At 44.5% G+C, this 19036-nt stretch overlaps 1 protein-coding gene across 9 annotated transcripts in view; it reads right to left on the bottom strand.

The window, feature by feature from the left end:
• PLEKHA7 (pleckstrin homology domain containing A7) overlaps nt 1-19036 on the bottom strand; it is a 213660-nt gene that overhangs the window by 53819 nt on the left and 140805 nt on the right. For 8 of the 9 annotated variants that reach the window (XR_009702219.1, XR_009702216.1, XR_009702217.1 and 5 more), the window contains 3 exons: nt 17350-17422; nt 15848-15948; nt 12059-12234 (listed from right to left, as the gene is read on the bottom strand). Coding sequence is in view for 1 of the 9 variants with exons in the window: in XM_061201502.1 (XP_061057485.1) it covers nt 12059-12234; nt 15848-15948; nt 17350-17422 (350 nt within the window). In the remaining 8 variants the exon portion in view is untranslated. Of the gene's footprint in view, nt 1-12058; nt 12235-15847; nt 15949-17349; nt 17423-18364; nt 18473-19036 lie in introns of those variants that run through there. The other variant, XR_009702221.1, reaches the window with a different exon arrangement.

Here is a 19036-nt window from a genome sequence, read left to right on the forward strand (position 1 = left end):
CTCCTTGGTAAAAAGGTCCTGGTCTAGACATCGATCACTCCTTGAAATGGCCAAGCCTGAGGGTTCTCCATTTCAACAGGAGAACGAACAATGGAAATGCTGTTGCATTTACATCTCGGTGGCCAGACCTCAGGTGTCCCTGCAACAACCTCAGAACCTCAGCTACCAATAATCAGCACTGATTCAGGGCAGATCAATCCAGTCAGAGAGCTGGTTAAAATGTCAATGTAAAGTGAAAATACAAACCCTAACACAGGTCTGCTTCTTAGTGTGTGCAGGCCGAACTGTTGGCCTTCACTTAGGCATGGAAACTGAGAAAAGCAATCTCACATCTCATGTCCATGTACTCGTGACTTCTCCATGAAAACCCAAAGCTTTGTGGGGAAAAAAAAAAAAAAAAGCTTGTTTGGACCTCCTTCTATCCATCACTAGGGGACATCTTTCCCCCCATCTCCCACCCCTTCTTCTAACAGTGTTTCAATTTTCATTTGGGGATCACCCTCCCCCACGCTCAGTCCTTGTGGTTTAAAAGGTGCTGCTGACTCTACAAGTCCCTGTGGAGCTGAGGCTCCAAAGTCTCACTGACTGGCTCAGAGGCTGACACATCACCCAATCCAGGCCAATCAGAGTTAGCTCTAGGACTCTGGTTGGAGCTGGTCTTGAGCTGCTACAACTACATGGGAAGCAGCTACTTGAGAGTGAAACCAACACCAAGAAAAGCAGACGGAGAGAAATAGAATCTTAAAGACTTGGCCTGAACTCCTAGATTTAGCCATACCTAAACCAGATATATCCTTGGACTTTTTGGTTGTGCATCAATATATTCTGTTTCTCACTTAAGCTAGTCTGAGTTTGGTCTCTATTACTTATAGCAGAAGGAGTTCTATTACATCATTTTATAATGACATATTTAGATGGTGATCTCCAAGGACACTTCCATTCCTAAAGTCCAGTGAGTCTATAAGCTCAAGTAGTAGGAACATATGGGAAATATTCAGGGGCCTGCACTTTAAGAAAAAGCAATTCTTACTGTAAGTTTTTAAAGGGACAACTCTGTTCCACAATGTACACATTACAGGTTTTAACTTTTGTCTTTCTTTTCTTCCTTTAATCCTCCCACCACCACATCAGTGTAACCCCAGCCTTCAAGTCATCTAAGTTGGCCTTTATCTTCTCTACTGTTTCTCAAATTCAGGAAACCACCCCTTAGTGGTGTGCTGAGGCTGTTGTCTAGAAGATTAAAGCTCTGGCTGCCCTCTGGGTCACACCCCAGCCAAGATACTGAAGCTTCATAACCCGGTTACTCTGATTGTGAGACCGAAGTAACTGTACCTCCTTGTTATCCCCACCACAAAGATAAACAGCCCCCTGTCGTAAAAGCCATGTAGTAAAACAAATATGCAACTAAATGGATGACATTAGAATTGAAGGGAAAAGAGGGTTTCTTCAATCGACAGATGAATGGATAAAGAAGATGTGGTACATATATACAATGAAATGTTACTCAGCCATTAAAAAGAATGAAATAATGTCATTTGCAGCAACATGGATGGACCTGGAGATTATCATACTAAGTGAAGTAATTCAGAAAGAGAAAGACAAATACCATATAATATCACTTATATGTAGAATCTAAAATATGACACAAATGAACTTATCTATGAAACAGACCCACAGATATAGAGAACAGACTTATGGTTGCAGGGGGTGGGGAGGTGTGGGGATGGATTGGGAGTTTGGGATTAGCAGATGCAAACTATTATATATAGAATGGATAAACAACAAGGTCCTACTGTATAGCACAGGGAACTATATTCAATATCCTGTGATAAACCAGAATGGAAAAGAATATGAAAATGAATGTATATGTAACTGAGTCACTTTGCTGTACAGCAGAAATTAACACAACATTGTAAACCAACTATACTTCAATAAAATAAATTTTAAAATAAAATAAAATATGAGGATTTCTTCAACTTCAGAACCTGGGGGTTGTGGGTACAATGTCTTAGCCGAACCAACTGTAACGGGGATTTTTCTTTCTTTACCAATCAACTTCCATGTATTTATTGAGAACCTATATATCCCCACTGGTACAGGCACTAGGGGATATAAGAAAGTAATAGAGAAAATAGCCTCTGCTGTCAAACCCAGACAACTAAAGCCTGATTTAATCATGGTAACCACATTTAATACTGTTCTCATAAGCTGACCCCAAATCATGGAGTTTGCCAGTCTTTTCTAACCTTGGAATTAACTTATAACTACAAATATTAGTCCCTACTGTGTGTGTACATATGAGTGTACACACTCCAATATATGCCAACACGTCCTGAATATAAAGTTGATTGAGAAACATAAACCCTTTTCTCAGATTGACACCAGCATTTACTGCAAAACAAACCTTTAGAGGATGGCTAAAAGAATGGTAGTCTGCTTGCTACCTGGCAGCTTTCTAGGCCCTATTACTCAGGGTTATGAACAGCTTCTATTTCCACAGCTGCTGGGACTCACCTCAGATAAGACGCCTTTGCGTCCAAAACGTTCAGGCTCTGGCTGCAGGTAAGAAAGGTGAAGGGAATGTTCCCGACTCCCCCACCTTATCTGACAAGCATTTAACTTAGTAAGTTACAGGATTTAAGGCAAAAGTGTTTTTTGGTCTTCTCCCTGTCTCCTTGCATTCCCACCAATGTAACACATGACTTCTCAAATCAGGAGATCTGTCACAATAGATCTGCAATGCTCAATTTAGCACAGTGGTGGGAAAGAATGTCATTCAGAGAAGTTGGCCAAGCAGGGCACAGATGTTCAGCTAAGATGACACAAGCCTTTCTTGTGCAGGTCATTACTATCGTTGTGAGCACCTGGAATCAGTGACTATTCAAAAACACAGGGAATTCCTGACATTTGGTGACCATTTTGGCCACATGTGTCACTTCTCAAGCTTGACAAACCCAGAGGGCATAGGATTAGAGCCAGTCAGACCTGGATTCAAGAGCTGGCTCCAGCCCATAGAAGCTGGGTGACCTTGGGCAAGTCCCTGACCTCTCTGGTCTGAGGTTCCTCATTTGCAAAATGGGGACAACCTCTGCCTCCTTGGGTCATTTTGAGGGTTAAAGGAGACAATGCACAGAAAGAGCACAGCACCGGGGCTGGCACATAGCGTGTCCTCAAATGCAAATGTACTGGCTTCCAATATCTATTCCCTCCTTCTTCCTTGCCCCAGTTTTTTCAAAGTGGCAATGTACCCAACAAAAAACTTACATTTCCTAACCTCCCTTGGAGCTGACGGTGTAACATAAATCTGGCCAATAAGATGTGCACAGAAATTGCTGGATGGGTCTTCCAGGAAAGCCTTTAAAAGAAGGAAAGCTTAGCTCTCTTAGCTAACCCTTCCCTTCTTCCTGCCTGGAATTTAGACTCTATGCTGGATTGCAAGGTGACAAAAATGAGGATGAAAGCCACCTGCCAAAATGTGGGTAGAAAGTGAGAAAGAGCCTGGGTCCCTGATAGCATCATGGAGCTACTATATTAGCCCAAATTAACCGACTCTGGATCCCTGCTAGTGAGAAAACTAAAACCCAATTTGATTACGCCACCCTAAGTTGGGTTGTTCTATTACTGGCAACCAAACGCAATCCCTAACTGATACAAGGGGCTGAGCCCATCATTAGCAGGGACTGGGCCCCCCCCCCCCATTTTCAGCACATCACAGCAACGCTTTATGTCTGCTTAGAGAAAATCCTTGTTTTCCCCTGTAAGTGGGAAGAGCACCTATTTCAGACTGAGGATACTTCTATCTTATTCCTGTCCCTCACAAGAACTTGGAAGTAAACAGATCATACCAAGCAGTTGTACGCGATTATTTTATTCTGCCTCCAAACCCTTTATCTCACCAGGAAATAAGGAACAATATTTACTTCTATCTTGATGTTAAACACACACACACCTGAAATCTCAAAGACTTGGGTGAGAAAAGGAATGACAGCTTATAGGAGCTTGGCTGGACCTTGGTCCTGTTGGCAGACACAGCCTTCCTGTCGCAATCCCACTGGAGGATCCCTCCCTACTCACCATGCCTAAATGACCAAACTAATAGACCAAGAACAAGGGTCAGGCCACTGATATCCTTAGAGAGTTTGGTCTGAGCCAGGTCAAGGGCAAAAGTTCCTGAGCACCGACCCCAAGGCTCAGGAGGACAGTGGGCTCAAAAGCTAGAACCCACCCTGAGCACAGTCCATAGACTTGTATAAAAGGCTGAAGAGAATGGGCCCAAAGTCTCTAGGGAGCATGAAGGCAGGCTTGCTCAGTTGAATTAGTTCCTAGATTTGAGGAAGGAAATGGCTGGAGAGAAATGGAGACAGGAATTGGTTTCTACTTTTCCCCAGAGTTAAATAGGGCAGTTCCCCTGGGATGGGGGAAGATAACTTGCTGCCTTTCACGCTCTGCTCTAAATAAACAAGAAGAGGGCCTGTCCTCCCCCAGAGAAGAGTGAGACTGAAGGATAAATGAAGCACCAGACTCCTACCTGAGGCCATCACGTGCCTCAGCAGAGTGGCTATTGGCAAAGTCCCCTGTGAAGTTTTAAGGACCTGACAAACCAGACAAAGGAGAAAGGAAAGATATATATAATGGCTGCCAGGTCTCCTCACTTTGTTCATTCCTGCCCGGAGAATCCTTCCCTCTTCCTTCTACCTGGGTAAGTAACGCTCAACTGTCACAGCCCAACCTGAGCCAGTCTGGAGTTCTGGCACGCACCAAGCTCACTCACTTTCCATCTCTCTACGGCAGTTACAGTCTGGGTCATTCATTTTTGGTGGCCAATGCTTGGTTATTATATGCTGCGTCCTACTGTGTGCCAGGAACCTGACATAGTCCATCTCTAATCCCTACAACAATCTTGCAAGGTCAGTACTGTCAAGCCCAGAGAGGCTGAGGGCACTCACATGAGCACCAGATTACTTACAATAAATTGTCTCTACTGAAAGATAGGGACTATGGTGAGCACCTACTAACTGCAAAAGTAAGTTAAGCTAAGCACTTTAAATATACTCTCTCTTCTTATCATTGCACAAAGCTAGAGATATTATTGTTTCATTATAGGTAATGAACGTGAAACTCAGAGAGGTTAAGCAACTTGCTCTGGATCATGCAACCAGTGACATAAGCAGGACTCAAATTCCATCTGATCCAACTCCAAAGCCCTACACCTGGGCTGAAAACATGTCTATACATTACTTCTGTCAAGGGTCCAAGGGGCTTGTCCAACCTCAGGTGTTGTCCTGCCACACTTTAACCAAAGTGATCAGAGTTTGGAAGGCCAAAGATTCCATGCTCTGAAGAGAGTGCAGATAGCCAGAAACGTGTGGGCCACTTCTGAGCAGGCTGATTCCCCACAATGAATCCCACAGCAGTGCTCAGACTGCTCTCAGACACCCCAAGTCCTTATGTGAACATCTTACAGGTAGAAGTTTTGTTCATCCATCCAACCATCCACACCCCCATCCATTAACTGAATGCTTACTACGTGCCAGGACTATTCTCATTTTCAAGGAGCATACAGTCTAGCAGGGTGACACTGAGAAAGCAGGCCAACATAACTTTAACATGAAAGTTCTATGCATAAGGAACGAAAGAGTGCTATAAGCAGAGGCATCTGACACACTGAGGGTCAAAGAAGGAAGAAATATGCATAGGCTAGGACCTGAAGGCTGAGCTGAATTGTCCTAATAAGGGTGAGGGCCAGGGGAGCAGATGAGCAAGGCCCAGAGGGATCCTGGGCCTCACGATATGGACCTCCATCTACCTGCCAGAGCTCATCACAGTCTCTTCTCCCCCTAGATCGCTTTGATTCGGCCATAACTCCCTAGCTTTCTGTTCCTTGAATAAACCGAGCTCATTCCTGCCTCAGGGCATTTGTAAGTGCCGTACCTTCTGCCCAGAACACTCTTCTTCGAAGTTTTACATATGCAACTTTCTCGCATCAATCAGGCCTCACCTCCACACCTTCCCCATATGGAGGCCTCCCCTGACCACCCAAACAAAAGTGGCTACTCCCTGCCCCTTAGTCCCTCCCCACCTCATCACTCCATTTTACTGCCTTCATGCATAGATCATGATAGAAAATCATCTTGTTGATTTGTGTGCCTGTATACGGTCTCTCTCCCCCTCACCCACCCAAGAATGCATGGGACTTTGCCTCTCTATTGAAGACTGCTGTATTTCTCAGTATGCTTAACAGTGTCTGACGCACAATATGCCCTCAATAAATAACTGTAGAATAAAAGACTAAGTGGACAAAAGTACAGACAAATGCACCCAATTCAATAATTTGAGTATGGCTGGGGCCGAGAGGATAAGGAATAGCATAATGTGAGCCAAAGGCACCTGCAGGGACCAGACTCAGGCAGGGATCAAAAGCCCTACTAAGGAGGTTGGATTTTATGCCAAAGGTGACTAGGCTATAAGTTCCTTCAGTCCCAAGACAGGACTATAGTTACACCACAGACCAGAGAGGTTTGGAAACCGACAAAAAGAGATAAGTTGTCTTCCGATAGGCCCTCCTATCTGAACTGCTTGTCAGTTTTGTGAACTGTAACGGCAAGCTGACCTCCTTGCTCAGTGCTTTAGCTCACTGGAAAGAACAAGACATCCTTAGACAAGAGAAGAAAAACCAGTTCAACAGGGGGGAACTCAGAAGACAAATTTCAAGGAGGCTGTAGAGAATCAAAAACCAGAATCCAAAGTCTGGTAAGTGGAGGAACATGGAAATAGGGGAGAAGAAATTATGGACAGAAGGAGGTAGAGGGCAGGCTCTGGCAGCAGTGCTTGGTGCTCCTTACAGCGTAGGGCTGGGGTCTCAAGAATACTTGTCTATCAAGAGACCCTGAAGCCTGTGTAGGAAACAAGAGGACAAACGGAGGAGGTGCAGCAAGGGTGCTCAGCTCCCTCTGTGGTTAGAGGATGTAGGAAGAGGCTGGAGGAGGAGAGCGGCGAGGGGCAGGCTGAGGGGCAGCGCTGCAGGGAGCCTGGGTTGCTGAGCCACAACTCACAGTGCTAGGGGATGGGCACATCCTGGCAAGGGAGAGAGTATGATTTGCTCACAAGAGATTCATCATCAATGTAATCCAGAGGATTAACGATGAAACTGGAAGGGTGCAAAGGAAAAAGACCCAATGACAATGTTAAACCAAACCCTATGGAAGCTAGCACATCTGAGATGGAGTATCAACTATGTCTTAGGCAACGTGCGAAGTAAGCACTTTATACACTCATTTAATCTTTGCAAAAACCCGATAACTTTGAAAAACTGAGGTTTAAAAAGCATACCTGGGGGCTTCCCTGGTGGCGCGGTGGTTGAGAGTCCACCTGCCAATGCAGGGGATACGGGTTCGAGCCCCGGTATGGGAAGATCCCGCATGCCGCGGAGCAACTGGGCCCATGAGCCACAATTGCTGAGCCTGCGCGTCTGGAGCCTGTGCTCCGCAACAAGAGAGGCCACAATGGTGAGAGGCCCGCGCACCACGATGAAGAGTGGCCCCCGCTTGCCACAGCTGGAGAGAGCCCTCGCACTGAAACGAAGACCCAACACAGCCATAAATAAATAAATAAATAAATTAAAAAAAAAAAAAAAGCATACCTAAATTGCGCAAGTGACACAGCTAGAAAGTAGTAAAGTTGGGATTTAAACCCCGGTCTATCCAACTTCAGAGACTAAACTCTGGGAGGGGTTAGTACTTAAGGCAAAAGAAATTGATACAGTAGGAAGTGGCCTGGATAGTGGTTGCTTGCATCTCGTTTACCACATCCCATCAAGTCATTTCTCCTTCCTCTGCCCATAACCCTAGCATTACTTGGGAATCCACCCCTACCTGGCTCTCAGTCCCCATGGTCTAGTTCTCAGAAGTGAAGCATGTATCCCAGGTCTGTGCCAATCAGTACGTGCATTCCCTAGCCACAGTATGTGATTTTGGGAATCAATGTGACCTAAGCCTGTCTAATCAGAATAAGATCTCAGAGCTTCTGGATAAGACTCTGGCTCTTTCCTGCTGAACTTAACTTGGACAACGCAAGCCTGGGGCTACTGCAGCTATCTAGCCACCAGGTCCTAGATATGCCAGGGACCTCCACATGGAGTTTAAGAATGAATCCAGCCCAGGCAGGCAGAGCCTGAGAGAATGACTTGTAATGATACTGTCTGAGCCTTGAACCCAACTGTTTCTAAAGCTAGAAGCTATCCTGAACTTTTCATTGACATGAATCAATAAATTCCTCCCCCTTTAAGGTAAGTTTGCATTTTCTTTTACCTGCAGTCAGAAGTCCTAATGTACCACATTCATAAAGAAAGCATTTGCCTGTATGAATAAGGATAGAAGCTTTTGGGTGAGAAACAAGGAGGGAGAGAACAAAAAGCTATGGTTGGGGCCACCCACGTAACAGAGCTGGAGGTTTTGCAGAGCATATCACCAAAGTGGAAGAGAGGCAAGATGTAGTCCTGCATGATGAATACTTCTAACTAACCAAATGTCTGAACATCTTATTCTGGTAAAATAGAACATTTAATAAGTCTGAATTTCCTTGGCTGACAATTTCATCTCTCAGAAAATTAAGAGGAAATGCTATTCTGCTTTTCGTCTGCGTCAGAAGGTATAACAAGTTTTTTTTTTTTTTTAAACGGGGAAGAAACCTTGGGCAAAGATGATTATGGGATTTTAAGAGTTTATTAAGAGCATAGTAAGAACACATTTTAAAAGTTCAGAGAAAAGCTAGGGACAATACAAATGGCCTGAGATCTGGAAGGCAGCCCAGTGGAGAAGGGACGGAGCCCCTCTAAAACCAAAATCTGATAGTTAATTACAAAATCTTCAGGTAGGAAAAAGTAAAAAAACAACAACAAAAAATTCCTAATCTCAGCTAGCAAATTCATCCTGAACGGTTGAAGGCAGACATCACTTATCAATCACAGCACTTTTTCCTATTAAGCCTGATCTCATTCTCAAGTCATCTTTGACCCAGTGCCCTAGTCAGGCAAAAAGAACTGAGCAAAGCCGGGACACAAGAATGAACCCATTTAACATTGCTGGTAGAAAGAAACCAATGTAAAAACACAGGGAGCTCTCAGAGCTCACGTTATAAAAGGACACAAGAAATGCATCAAGCAGAGATAAAATACAAATCCAGAGGAATGGGCCTACATGAATGACTACAAAAACGGTAAAGTCTAGAAGGGACTGAGGTTTGTTTATTTAAAGCAAAGTAAAATAAAACAAAATTTTCTATTTTCTAAGAATTAAAATAAAGAAGGGGAGAACTTTAAAAAAAATATGAGACATAGGTATCTCTGCTTGGGAAGATGATCACAGCACAAATAAAGTTGAATTCTTCAACTTCTGGATTTAGTTCCTTATCTTCATCAAGATGAATGAACTTCATCATGAATAAGAGAACAACCTTGGTTAAGAGAGACTGAAAGACCAAGGTGGGGAGGAAGACGGAAAAGGCCCAGCTGTTAGCACACCAGGGCCCTAAGGGAACTCGGAGATGGGCTCAAGAAACCTCTCAGGTGATCTCTGAGGAATCCAAGAGAACAGGGAAAATGCCAGAATATTACAGACTGAATAACAAGACTGGAGAGCCTATAACCAACCTCTGCAATAGGCTAAGCTGCATTCCTAACTGGGCAGATATCAGCACATGTAGGAACGGAAGCACCGAGGAAAAGCAAGCAACTCGGTAGAAAAATGGGCAGAGAATAGGTACCAGCAATTCAGTGCAGAGGAAATACAAGTGGTCAATAAATATAAAAGGTCCCTACCATCATGAAAATACACATTAAAATAACCAGATACCATTTATCTACACACAGCTCAGCAAAAATGAAAAAGATTGATAATATCAACTGTTGGCAAAGATGTGGGGAAATGAACGCTCTCACTAGTGGAATATACAGCTTTCTTTAAAGGGCAGTTTGGTGGTATTGATTAAAATTAAAAATGCATTGTATATTGACCCAGCAATCTGAAAGCCTCACACATGCAGAGGCTTGTAGAAAGTTTTTCATTACACAACTACCTACAACAGTAAAAGAGGACAAAAAATAAACTATCCAAGATATGGCACATGCTTAAATACATTATGGTACCTCTACCTTATGAAGTACCATACAACAGTCAAAAATAAAGGTAGCCCATATACATTGATACAGAATGATTTGCAAGATCAATATCATTCATGCTATAAAAAAAGCACAAAAAACCCCTCTACATTTATATAAGCGCATATACGCACATATATGAATAGAAAATACTTTAAAAGGATCCCTGTTAACTTGGTAACAGAGGTAACCCTGGGAAGGTGACCAAGGATATTTCTCTTTACTTTTTGCATTTTTTTAAAATTTTTCTTGCCTTTATTGTGCTGATTTTTTTTTTCTTTTGGCTGCGCCACGTGGCATGTGGGATCTTAGTTCCCCGACCAGGGATCAAACCTGCGCCCCCTGCATTGGCAGTGTGGAGTCTTAACCACTGGACTGCCAGGGAATGTCTTCACTTATTGTACACATGTATGTATGTATGTATAAATAAATAAATAAATAAATTTTTTTAAAAAAAAGAATGAACAACAAAAACTAGGAAACAGTGAGCATGTACACTAGGAGTAAGTCGTGTCAAACCTGCCCAGTTTCCTTCTCCTAGGATGAAGGTGGAAATGCCAATGTCACTCTGAACAGAGTACCTGCAGGTTAATGGCACAGGCTTTCATATCATCATTATGGACACAACAGAAAAATTCAGGCTGGATGACAATGCTAAGAAGCAGAGGCAAACCTGACTGAATACCTGTAGTTAAGAGTTACTGATTCAGGGCCCACGGGGAAACCTCCAGGAGAGTCTTTGGTCCTGTTCTGTTCAACACATTCATTCATTCTTCCAATCTCTCACTTACTCACTCAACAGACACTTGAGAGCTTACTATATGTCAGGAGTGCAGAATATACAAAGATGATTCCCACCTGAAGCCTAGGATACTGAAAAATAGACAGAAAAAAAAAAAAAAAAACCCCAGCATGACAAATGCTCGACTGAGTTGCTAGGAAGCTCCAAGGGTAGAGCCTGACCCCAACCTGGCCTCTTGAGGGCGGTCACTATCTATATCAAAGGTCTGATCGTCTCAGGAAAGATATCATGAAGCTAGGAAGTACCACTAACACCAAAAATCACACACACATGAGTTCGAAAAGGTGGACAATATAAAAACATCCATGTGAAACCCATTTGCAGTTACTGACAAATCCTGTCTTTAGGTTGCTGGAGGACACTACTCTTGTTTTGAGGCCTCATTAACAGACCTTTGTCAAAGAGGCCTCTAAGCAGAGCAAGGTGTCCAGAGAGTGAAGAACGGGGCTCATGTCAGATGAGGACTGGCTAAAGGCACCCTGACTTTCCAGGGCTACCCCACCTTCTCCAAGCCCATGACTCCACTCATGTTTCTCCTCTGCTTTCTCACAGGGAATCACCCACAGTCAACAGACTCAGGAACTTCAAGATCCCTGATGGTACCCTGGTTGGCCCACTCGAGGGAAGAGGCAGCTGGAAGACAGCTCCCAAGTCAGCTCCCAACAACAAGGTGGGCCGTCGGTGGCATGTTTCCAGTTTGCAAGATCTTTCTTGTCTGTCCGCTCCCTCCTCCCTAATCTTAGCCCCAAGGTTTTCCCTTCCACCACACACAAGAGGAGAAAGACTGAGAAACGTACAACCAGGTACCAAGGCTGTGTATCCCAGGCAGTCGTTTCACCCTCCCAGCCCTTCCTGTTTCTCTGTTTAATGAGGACAGTGGACTAGATAATTCCTAGGGGACCTTCCAGCTCTGCCTGCAGCATGTGTTGGCCCTGTAAACAGTCTCCTCCTGGAAGAAGTCACCATTTAAAAGGACTTCAAAGAGAGGGCAATGCTTAATACGAGTGAGCGAACGGTGGAATTCTGGGCATCCAAGAGTTCTTATTTGGGTTCCCCCACCTGTGTAGGAAGTGCTCTGGCAGGGACCCTCCATGGGGACTGACCTCTTCAGTGACGATCGAGATAGCACCTGTGCAGCCTGGTTCATGGCCCTGACCCAAGCGTTCATGTCCTCCTGGGTGTCGGCACTGAAGTAGTAGGTCCTCATGCCCGACTGCTCGGCCTGAGAGCCCCGGGTGGAGCTATTATAGATGAGTGCTCGCATCCCCATGTGAACGGCCTGGAGGGAGAAGACGGAAACCCAGGTCAGAGAGGTTAGTGCGCATCTCACTTCCAGGAGCAAACACCAGAGACGCCCCGGCCAGGTTCTCCCTTCTTCCAGACTAAAAGCCCACGCACCACCCAGCTTATTTCCACACCTGGAAAAAACGTCACGGGCTGGATTCCCTTTTCTTGGTGAAGCCAGGCCTAGGAACAGCTGTGTCTGTTCCCCACAGAAAAAGCCCCGCAGCTGTACCTGTTTCCTACTTATCTTACTCCCACTTAGGGAGGGGCACACAGTCAATTCAAGGTTTATTTGAGAAAGAGATTTTTTTTACAAACCCTCATTCCATAGAAGCAGACTCTCGGGAATCCCTGTTTTGGTTCTTCTGAAGCACCTGCTGACTGGAACTGATTCAAAAATCAGCTGCTCAACAGCAGGCAGCTCGGTGCAGATATTCACTCTGCTTCCTGCTTGGGCATGAAACACGATGTACGCCCATCAAGGAAGCTGCTCTTCTGTCTCACCAAAGAGGCAATACAAAGTTCAGCTGAGCAGTCTCACACTTGACTGAAGACCCTGGCACACCTACTATACGTCAGGAAGCCTCAAGGTGCTTTCACATGTTCCACAGGTACTGGGAAAAGCAACCGCAACGGACTGCGAACAAGAGGTTTTCCCCCTTGTGCTCTGATAAGCAAGGTCCTTTAAATTTGCAAGGAAAAAGCTCACCAAATCCACATAGGAAAACGATGTGGAAATAGGAAGATTTACAGAGTGCCTACTATGTGTCTCCTAGGTACTTCCGTGACTTTAATCTCATTTTAATCCCAACAGCCTTATAAGGAAGGAACAGAATCTCTTTTACAGATGTGGTAAGTGAAGCTCTGAGAAGTTAAGTAACTTTCCTAGATTTCCACGCTTGGTCACAGATTCTTCACAGCACCTATTACCTGGCATTCTTTATTTTACATGCTTGTTTATCATCTGTCTCTTCCCTGCAGAATATAAACTCGATGAGAGCAGGGACTCTGTCTATTTTGTTCACTACTATATCCCCAGGAACAGTGCCTGGTACATAGTAGGTGCCCAATAAATATTTTTTGAATGAATGAAAAGTTGGAGGCAGGATTCACACCTAGGAATATCTGACTCTGAGTCCAAGCTTCTCTGTACAGTGCTCTCAGGCTCTATCCAGAAATGAGTCTGATACAGATCACTAGTCTGATAATCTGGATCCAGAATGACAGACAGATGCCATGCAAGGACCAGTCAGAGAAAGCAAAATGAGAGAACTAAACAGAATCTGGAAAATGACATGTTTCTAAAATCACCAATGGTCATGGATAAAACCTCTCAGATGAACTGTCAGCATTCACTTCTCCACTCACATGCCTAACATCCAGGTCCAAAAACGTTATTAAATATGGGCCTGCTTGTGACATTCACATATCTGAATTCATCCAGCCCAGTGCCAAGGGAGTCCAGGCAAACTCGGCCTTCAGCCAAGGGTTCCACAGCGGGTTCTGGGGCAGGCATTTACTTGAGTAAGCTAAGGTGATTCACTGAACAATCACTGACTTACAGAGGACTAAACATGAAACAGAAGTAAGCTAAAACCGACCTTAACTTGGGAAGTACAAGGAGTGTCATTCACCACAACTCCTACTACAAATGACTGCTTCATGTTATCTGTTTGCAGAATGGGACTAGCCCCATCTACCCTGGCAGAACTAGCTGATGGCTAGTTTTCCTGGAGAAAGCTCTGAATGGGTAATCAACCATCTATAGTGCAGTGATACCAGACCTGTGGATGTTCAGAAGAAACGTACCTAACCCGTCCGGAGGACTTAAGGAAGGCTTCCTAGAGGAGGTGGCCCCTGAGCAGACACCTGAAGGACAAGTAAGTAAGAGTTGGGGAACTCTTCAGGGCATTCCAGGCTGTAACTAAAGCTCAAGGGGAGTAGGGGTTGGGGGGAACGATGGCTCCTAAAGGCCACCGAGAGCCCTGCTTGGCTCATCCTGCAGACCTAGCGGAGCCTCAGGGTGCATCTAGCACCCTGGCTCCCTGACAATGCCTAGGAGCTGCCTGGCTGCGAGTACAGTTAGAGAAGACAGACAAGACAGGACCACATAACCCTTTAGGCTCTGCCTATGCACCACTACAGATACTCTGAACAATCTCAGGCAAGGTGCCCTAGCAACAGTCAGAGAATTTCAGTTCTGCAAACTGAGAAGAATTGACATCAGAGGCAAGCATTAAGGCCCAGGACACAAAATACCGCACACTCCTCAGTATGCCCAAGAACATGGATCCTGAACTGTCCCAGGGCCCATCCTCAGGTTCCTAAAAGAATGACACTGCAACCCAAAGGGAAGGGAACTCTTTCACACTCCGGAAACCACAGCCCTGTCTGGAGAACCACCTGAACATCACCCGTTCTGTCTGCAATAGCTTTTCTCTCTTCTCAGACCCTGAAGACCCCAATCATCCCCCCAAACACGCATGCCTTCTGTCTCCCAGAAAAAATATTTAGGGAACACTCTTGGTGAAGCCTATTTAAAAAAAAAAAAAAAGAATGTACGACACATAAAAGATGTTTTCCTAGAATGTATTTTCACACCTCCCAACGAACTGTTAAGATGAACTATATATAGTTATTATAATCAGTTACTCTGAGGATATCCCAAACGCTGTCCCCCCACCCCCCAAATTCACATGCAACAGTGTTATCCCAATTGTTTGCCCAGTAGCAACACTAAACCCTAGAAAGGAAGGTTTTTCTGAGGAAGGCTTTCAGGCTGCAAAAGACCAGTGTGACACCCATCGAACAAAATGTTTTCAGAGCCAACAATAAGCAACAGAGGCTCTGAACAATTTAATAGAACAGTATTCCTAAAATGATAGCAATAAACATTAATTGTAACCACCTCCCACCTCCTGCAATGTGTATACGGGTGACCAGAGTAAGACATGGAAGAAAAGCAGAGAAGAAGAGAAAGAAATTGTCCTCCCTCTCTGTAATGTAGCTGAAAGAGGACAGAGTTCAGGGTGGAGATCTGCCTCCATCATCTTCCAACTTTGGGACTGTGGGTAAGTTTTTTCAGCTCTCTGATCCTCGTGTTCCTAATCTATAAAATGAAGCTAATGATCCTGACCTCACAGGCTCCCCACAAGCATCAAATGAGGTAACATGGATAAAAGTAGTTCTCAGTCACAAAAGGTTTTACAGAAATAAGCCAATACCATATCATGCAACATGAAGCGAAGGAGGATCCAGAATCTTCAACCCATAGCAACTCTGGAGTCACCGGGGACAGTGAAAGCGGTAAGAAAGCATGAGAAGGGCTGTGCTGATACTAGTCACAGAAATAGCGACAGGAAAAGAGGGGTCTAAATACTTAAGCAAGGCTGGGGGACTCAAAAGCTCAGATACAAATGAAAGTACTGTGATGTGATATTACTCTTGTTTAAAGAATTTATAACTTTGTTAACGTGAGTCTGAAACGCTCAACCTCTTAACTTCTTCCCCCCAACCCCCAACAGAAACAACTGCTTTTGTGAAGCCATTTTGGGGAACACAACGTTTCTTAGGATGGAATTGCTGCACTGGAGGAGCGGGGGCAGTACCTTAAAGGAATACTTGCGACTTATGCGATCCTCGGGGGCCACTGTTGAGATCACATAGCTGGGCAGAGGGATGCTCCCAAGGACCACTTCTTCTCGGCTGTCTTTGAATGGAAAAACATATCAGAATAACCTTCTGTGGCACCTTCCTTGGGCTGGTCCATCCTACTGCCCTAGTTCAAGGCTCCTTATCTCTCCCAGGATGACTGCAATCACGGATCACCCATTCAGGTGCTCTGGGGACCTTTGTGCTAGTGCTGGAACTACACAGGTGAATCAGACAGGGCCCTCTCCCCGAGGACGGGGACAGGCATGTAAACACGCTCTGCTCGACCTGCTAACTCCTGAAATACCGAGGCATACCAAGTGCTGCGGGAACACACAGACAGGAGTGGCACACAGCCTGGGGAAGTGGAGAAGGCTTCAGAAGGTGATATTTAAACTTTTGTAAAGGATGGGGAAGGGAATTCTGGGTGGTACACACCTCATAGGCAATGTTAGAGCAGGTGTGAAATATCCTACCTTTTATGTCTATTCTCTTCCTCCCCCAAACCGTCTTCGTTACCAGAGGTAACTTCCTAATGACAGAACTGGTCCCACTGCTCTCCCACCCAAAGGCACTTGCTGACTGTCCACTGGATACAGAATGAAGCCCAACTTCCTCTGCCTAGGGTCACAGCCCTTTTGCATTTTGGCTCTTACCCACCTCCTGAGCCTTATCTCCTAGTGTGTGCTCCATGCAAGACTCACTCTGGCTTTGCAGGTCTGTCATTCCACTTTCTTCTGCTTCTAGAACTTGAATCAAGTTGTTTCTTCTGCCTAAATGCCCATCTTCCCCCTACACATGGGCAAAGCTCTACCCATCCTAAAAAGCCCAACTCGAGCCCTAATTCTTCTAAGGAGCCTGCCCAAGTTCTCCAATATGGAATTGGCTTCTTGTTCCTCTTGAACTGCCTAAGCACTTTGGATATCTTCCAAAGCCTAGTCTTGTCTTAAAATTAGGCTATCTCTTCCTCCATATTTTGAGCCTTACTTCCTTCTCACCTTTGCACAGCCCCTAATTCTATGTATTGGGGCTCCACAAATGTTCACATGGCCAAGTTAATTCACCAGTTGCCCATCCAATAACAGGGGATAAATCCAGATAACAGGTTACAAAATATAATGTTCACCTATACTTCCCATCTCTCTAGATTGAATCAAAGGTGTGCCTGTGCCCCAAGTGAGGCAGAAGCTGGAAAACCTCCAGATCTTGAGACCTTAAGTAGAAGGCAAACCAGATTCTATTATTTTAACTCAACAAGTGGCACTTCCAGTGCTGGGACTGGTAAAAATGAAATCACCAACCATGCACATATGTAAAAGTGAACACTTTGGCAGGTTAACAGGTTATCAATTAGCTCAGGCCACTGGTCCATGCACTGGATTTGAGAAGACCACCATTTGCATCACCTCACCACCCCCTCTGGCACAAAGACCCCTTGGTGGCCTGAGCCTCAGCTCACCTTTATAGTAAAACAAGCAATAATCAGCCAGCACAAACCACCTCCTTTTCCACAGCCTCATCCCAGAACTGTCCTGCAAAGCAAAGGAAACTAATCAGGGCAATATCTGAGCGTACTGTTCCCCCTCCCCAGTCATGTACAACCTGATTCTGGAACCGAGACTTGCCCATATTCACTCTTTCTTTCAATAAATTAATAAGTTTTTACTGCATAGCCATTCTTTGAATAGGACATTAAAATTTAGATCCAATGATGGCTTATCCCCAGGAAGTTTTGTTTCCTATAAACAGACTAATATATCATAAGCATCCTCCTTTTAGAAAGGAAGATATGAATTCAAAAATACAGTTCTCGGGCTTCCCTGGCAGTCCAGTGCTTAAGATTCCACGCTTCCACTAAAAGGGGCGCGGGTTCGATCCCTGGTTGGGGAACTCCCACATGTCGCACAGTGTGGCCAAAAAAACCCAAAAATACAGTTCATCCGTTAAGAAAGAAATCAGTTTTTAACAAAAGGGAAGTTATTTATTTATTTATTCCTTCCTTCCTTCCTTCATTCACTGATTCAGGTGCTACACTGTAAAATACCTTCACTTATACTGATTAGAAAATTGGTTTACATAGTATGAAACAAAGAGTTTAAGTTAGCTAATTAATCAATGAGGCAAAGTTCTCATTTGACTAAGTTCAGTTATCTACCACGAAGGACTGATTTTGCTGTGTTTTTCCTTCCTTTCAACAGAAAAAAACCTGGATTTTCTTGTGAAAATTTTTTAAAAATATGGCTAGGGTAGGAAAATAGTAGTTTTAGGGTCACTTTTCTCCCAAACCTAGGAAAATTCCAGAGCCATTTTTAGCTGTTAAAATTGTCTTCCTTCTGCAAAAGTTTTTGACAGGCTTAAATTTTAAAAATTTTTATTCATTCTTCATTTACTAAAGTGTTAAAAACTTGCTAAGCTCGTGCATTTCTTGGTTTTATCTTCTGCATTAACCAGGTGATCTGGCGTATGATACTTGCTTTGTTTGAAAAGCTCTTCTCCATCCTTCCACATCTGCTTCAAATGTCACTTCCTCTGGAAAGCCTTTCAGGACTCCCCCAAGCATAGCTACATTCTCTCTGCTGTATGCCCACAGCACTGTACACAGACCTTGGTTACAGCTACAGCACAGCCAAGGAGCCGAGGGGCCTGGGCCAGGGGGTGTCTGTTGGGGAGAAGGATTATTTACAATACCTTCCCTCTACCTCCACATTTCAAAGGAGCATCCTTTTGTTTAACGGAGACGGGGATGCAAGTGGAAAAAGTCAGAGGGTTAGATTACTCAGGTAAGAAAAGAGAATGAGAACAGAGCTGTGAGGGAAGAGGGAATCATTAAGAGAGGGTGGTGCCAGAGAAGTATCTGCCAGAAGAGGCTGGAGAGCTGTGGGAGCTGCCATGCAGAGCAGAACTGGGGGGAGAGATTTCAAGGGGACATTTAGGAATTTATTCTGTGTGGTGTGAAAGGTAATGTCTTCCTCTGTTTTCCCACAAAGCCTTTAGTAAAAATGTACATCATTGCTCTCAGAATTTGTGTTTTTTTGGATAACATGCTATGTGACAGACTGTGCTGGGTGATGACATGACACGTGAGAGGTGTTTCTATGTTTCCCCCTGCAGACTATGACATGAGTTCCTCAAGGGCAGGAACCACA

Source organism: Eubalaena glacialis, chromosome 10, assembly GCF_028564815.1.
Source record: "Eubalaena glacialis isolate mEubGla1 chromosome 10, mEubGla1.1.hap2.+ XY, whole genome shotgun sequence".
Taxonomy (NCBI): Eukaryota; Metazoa; Chordata; class Mammalia; order Artiodactyla; family Balaenidae; genus Eubalaena; species Eubalaena glacialis.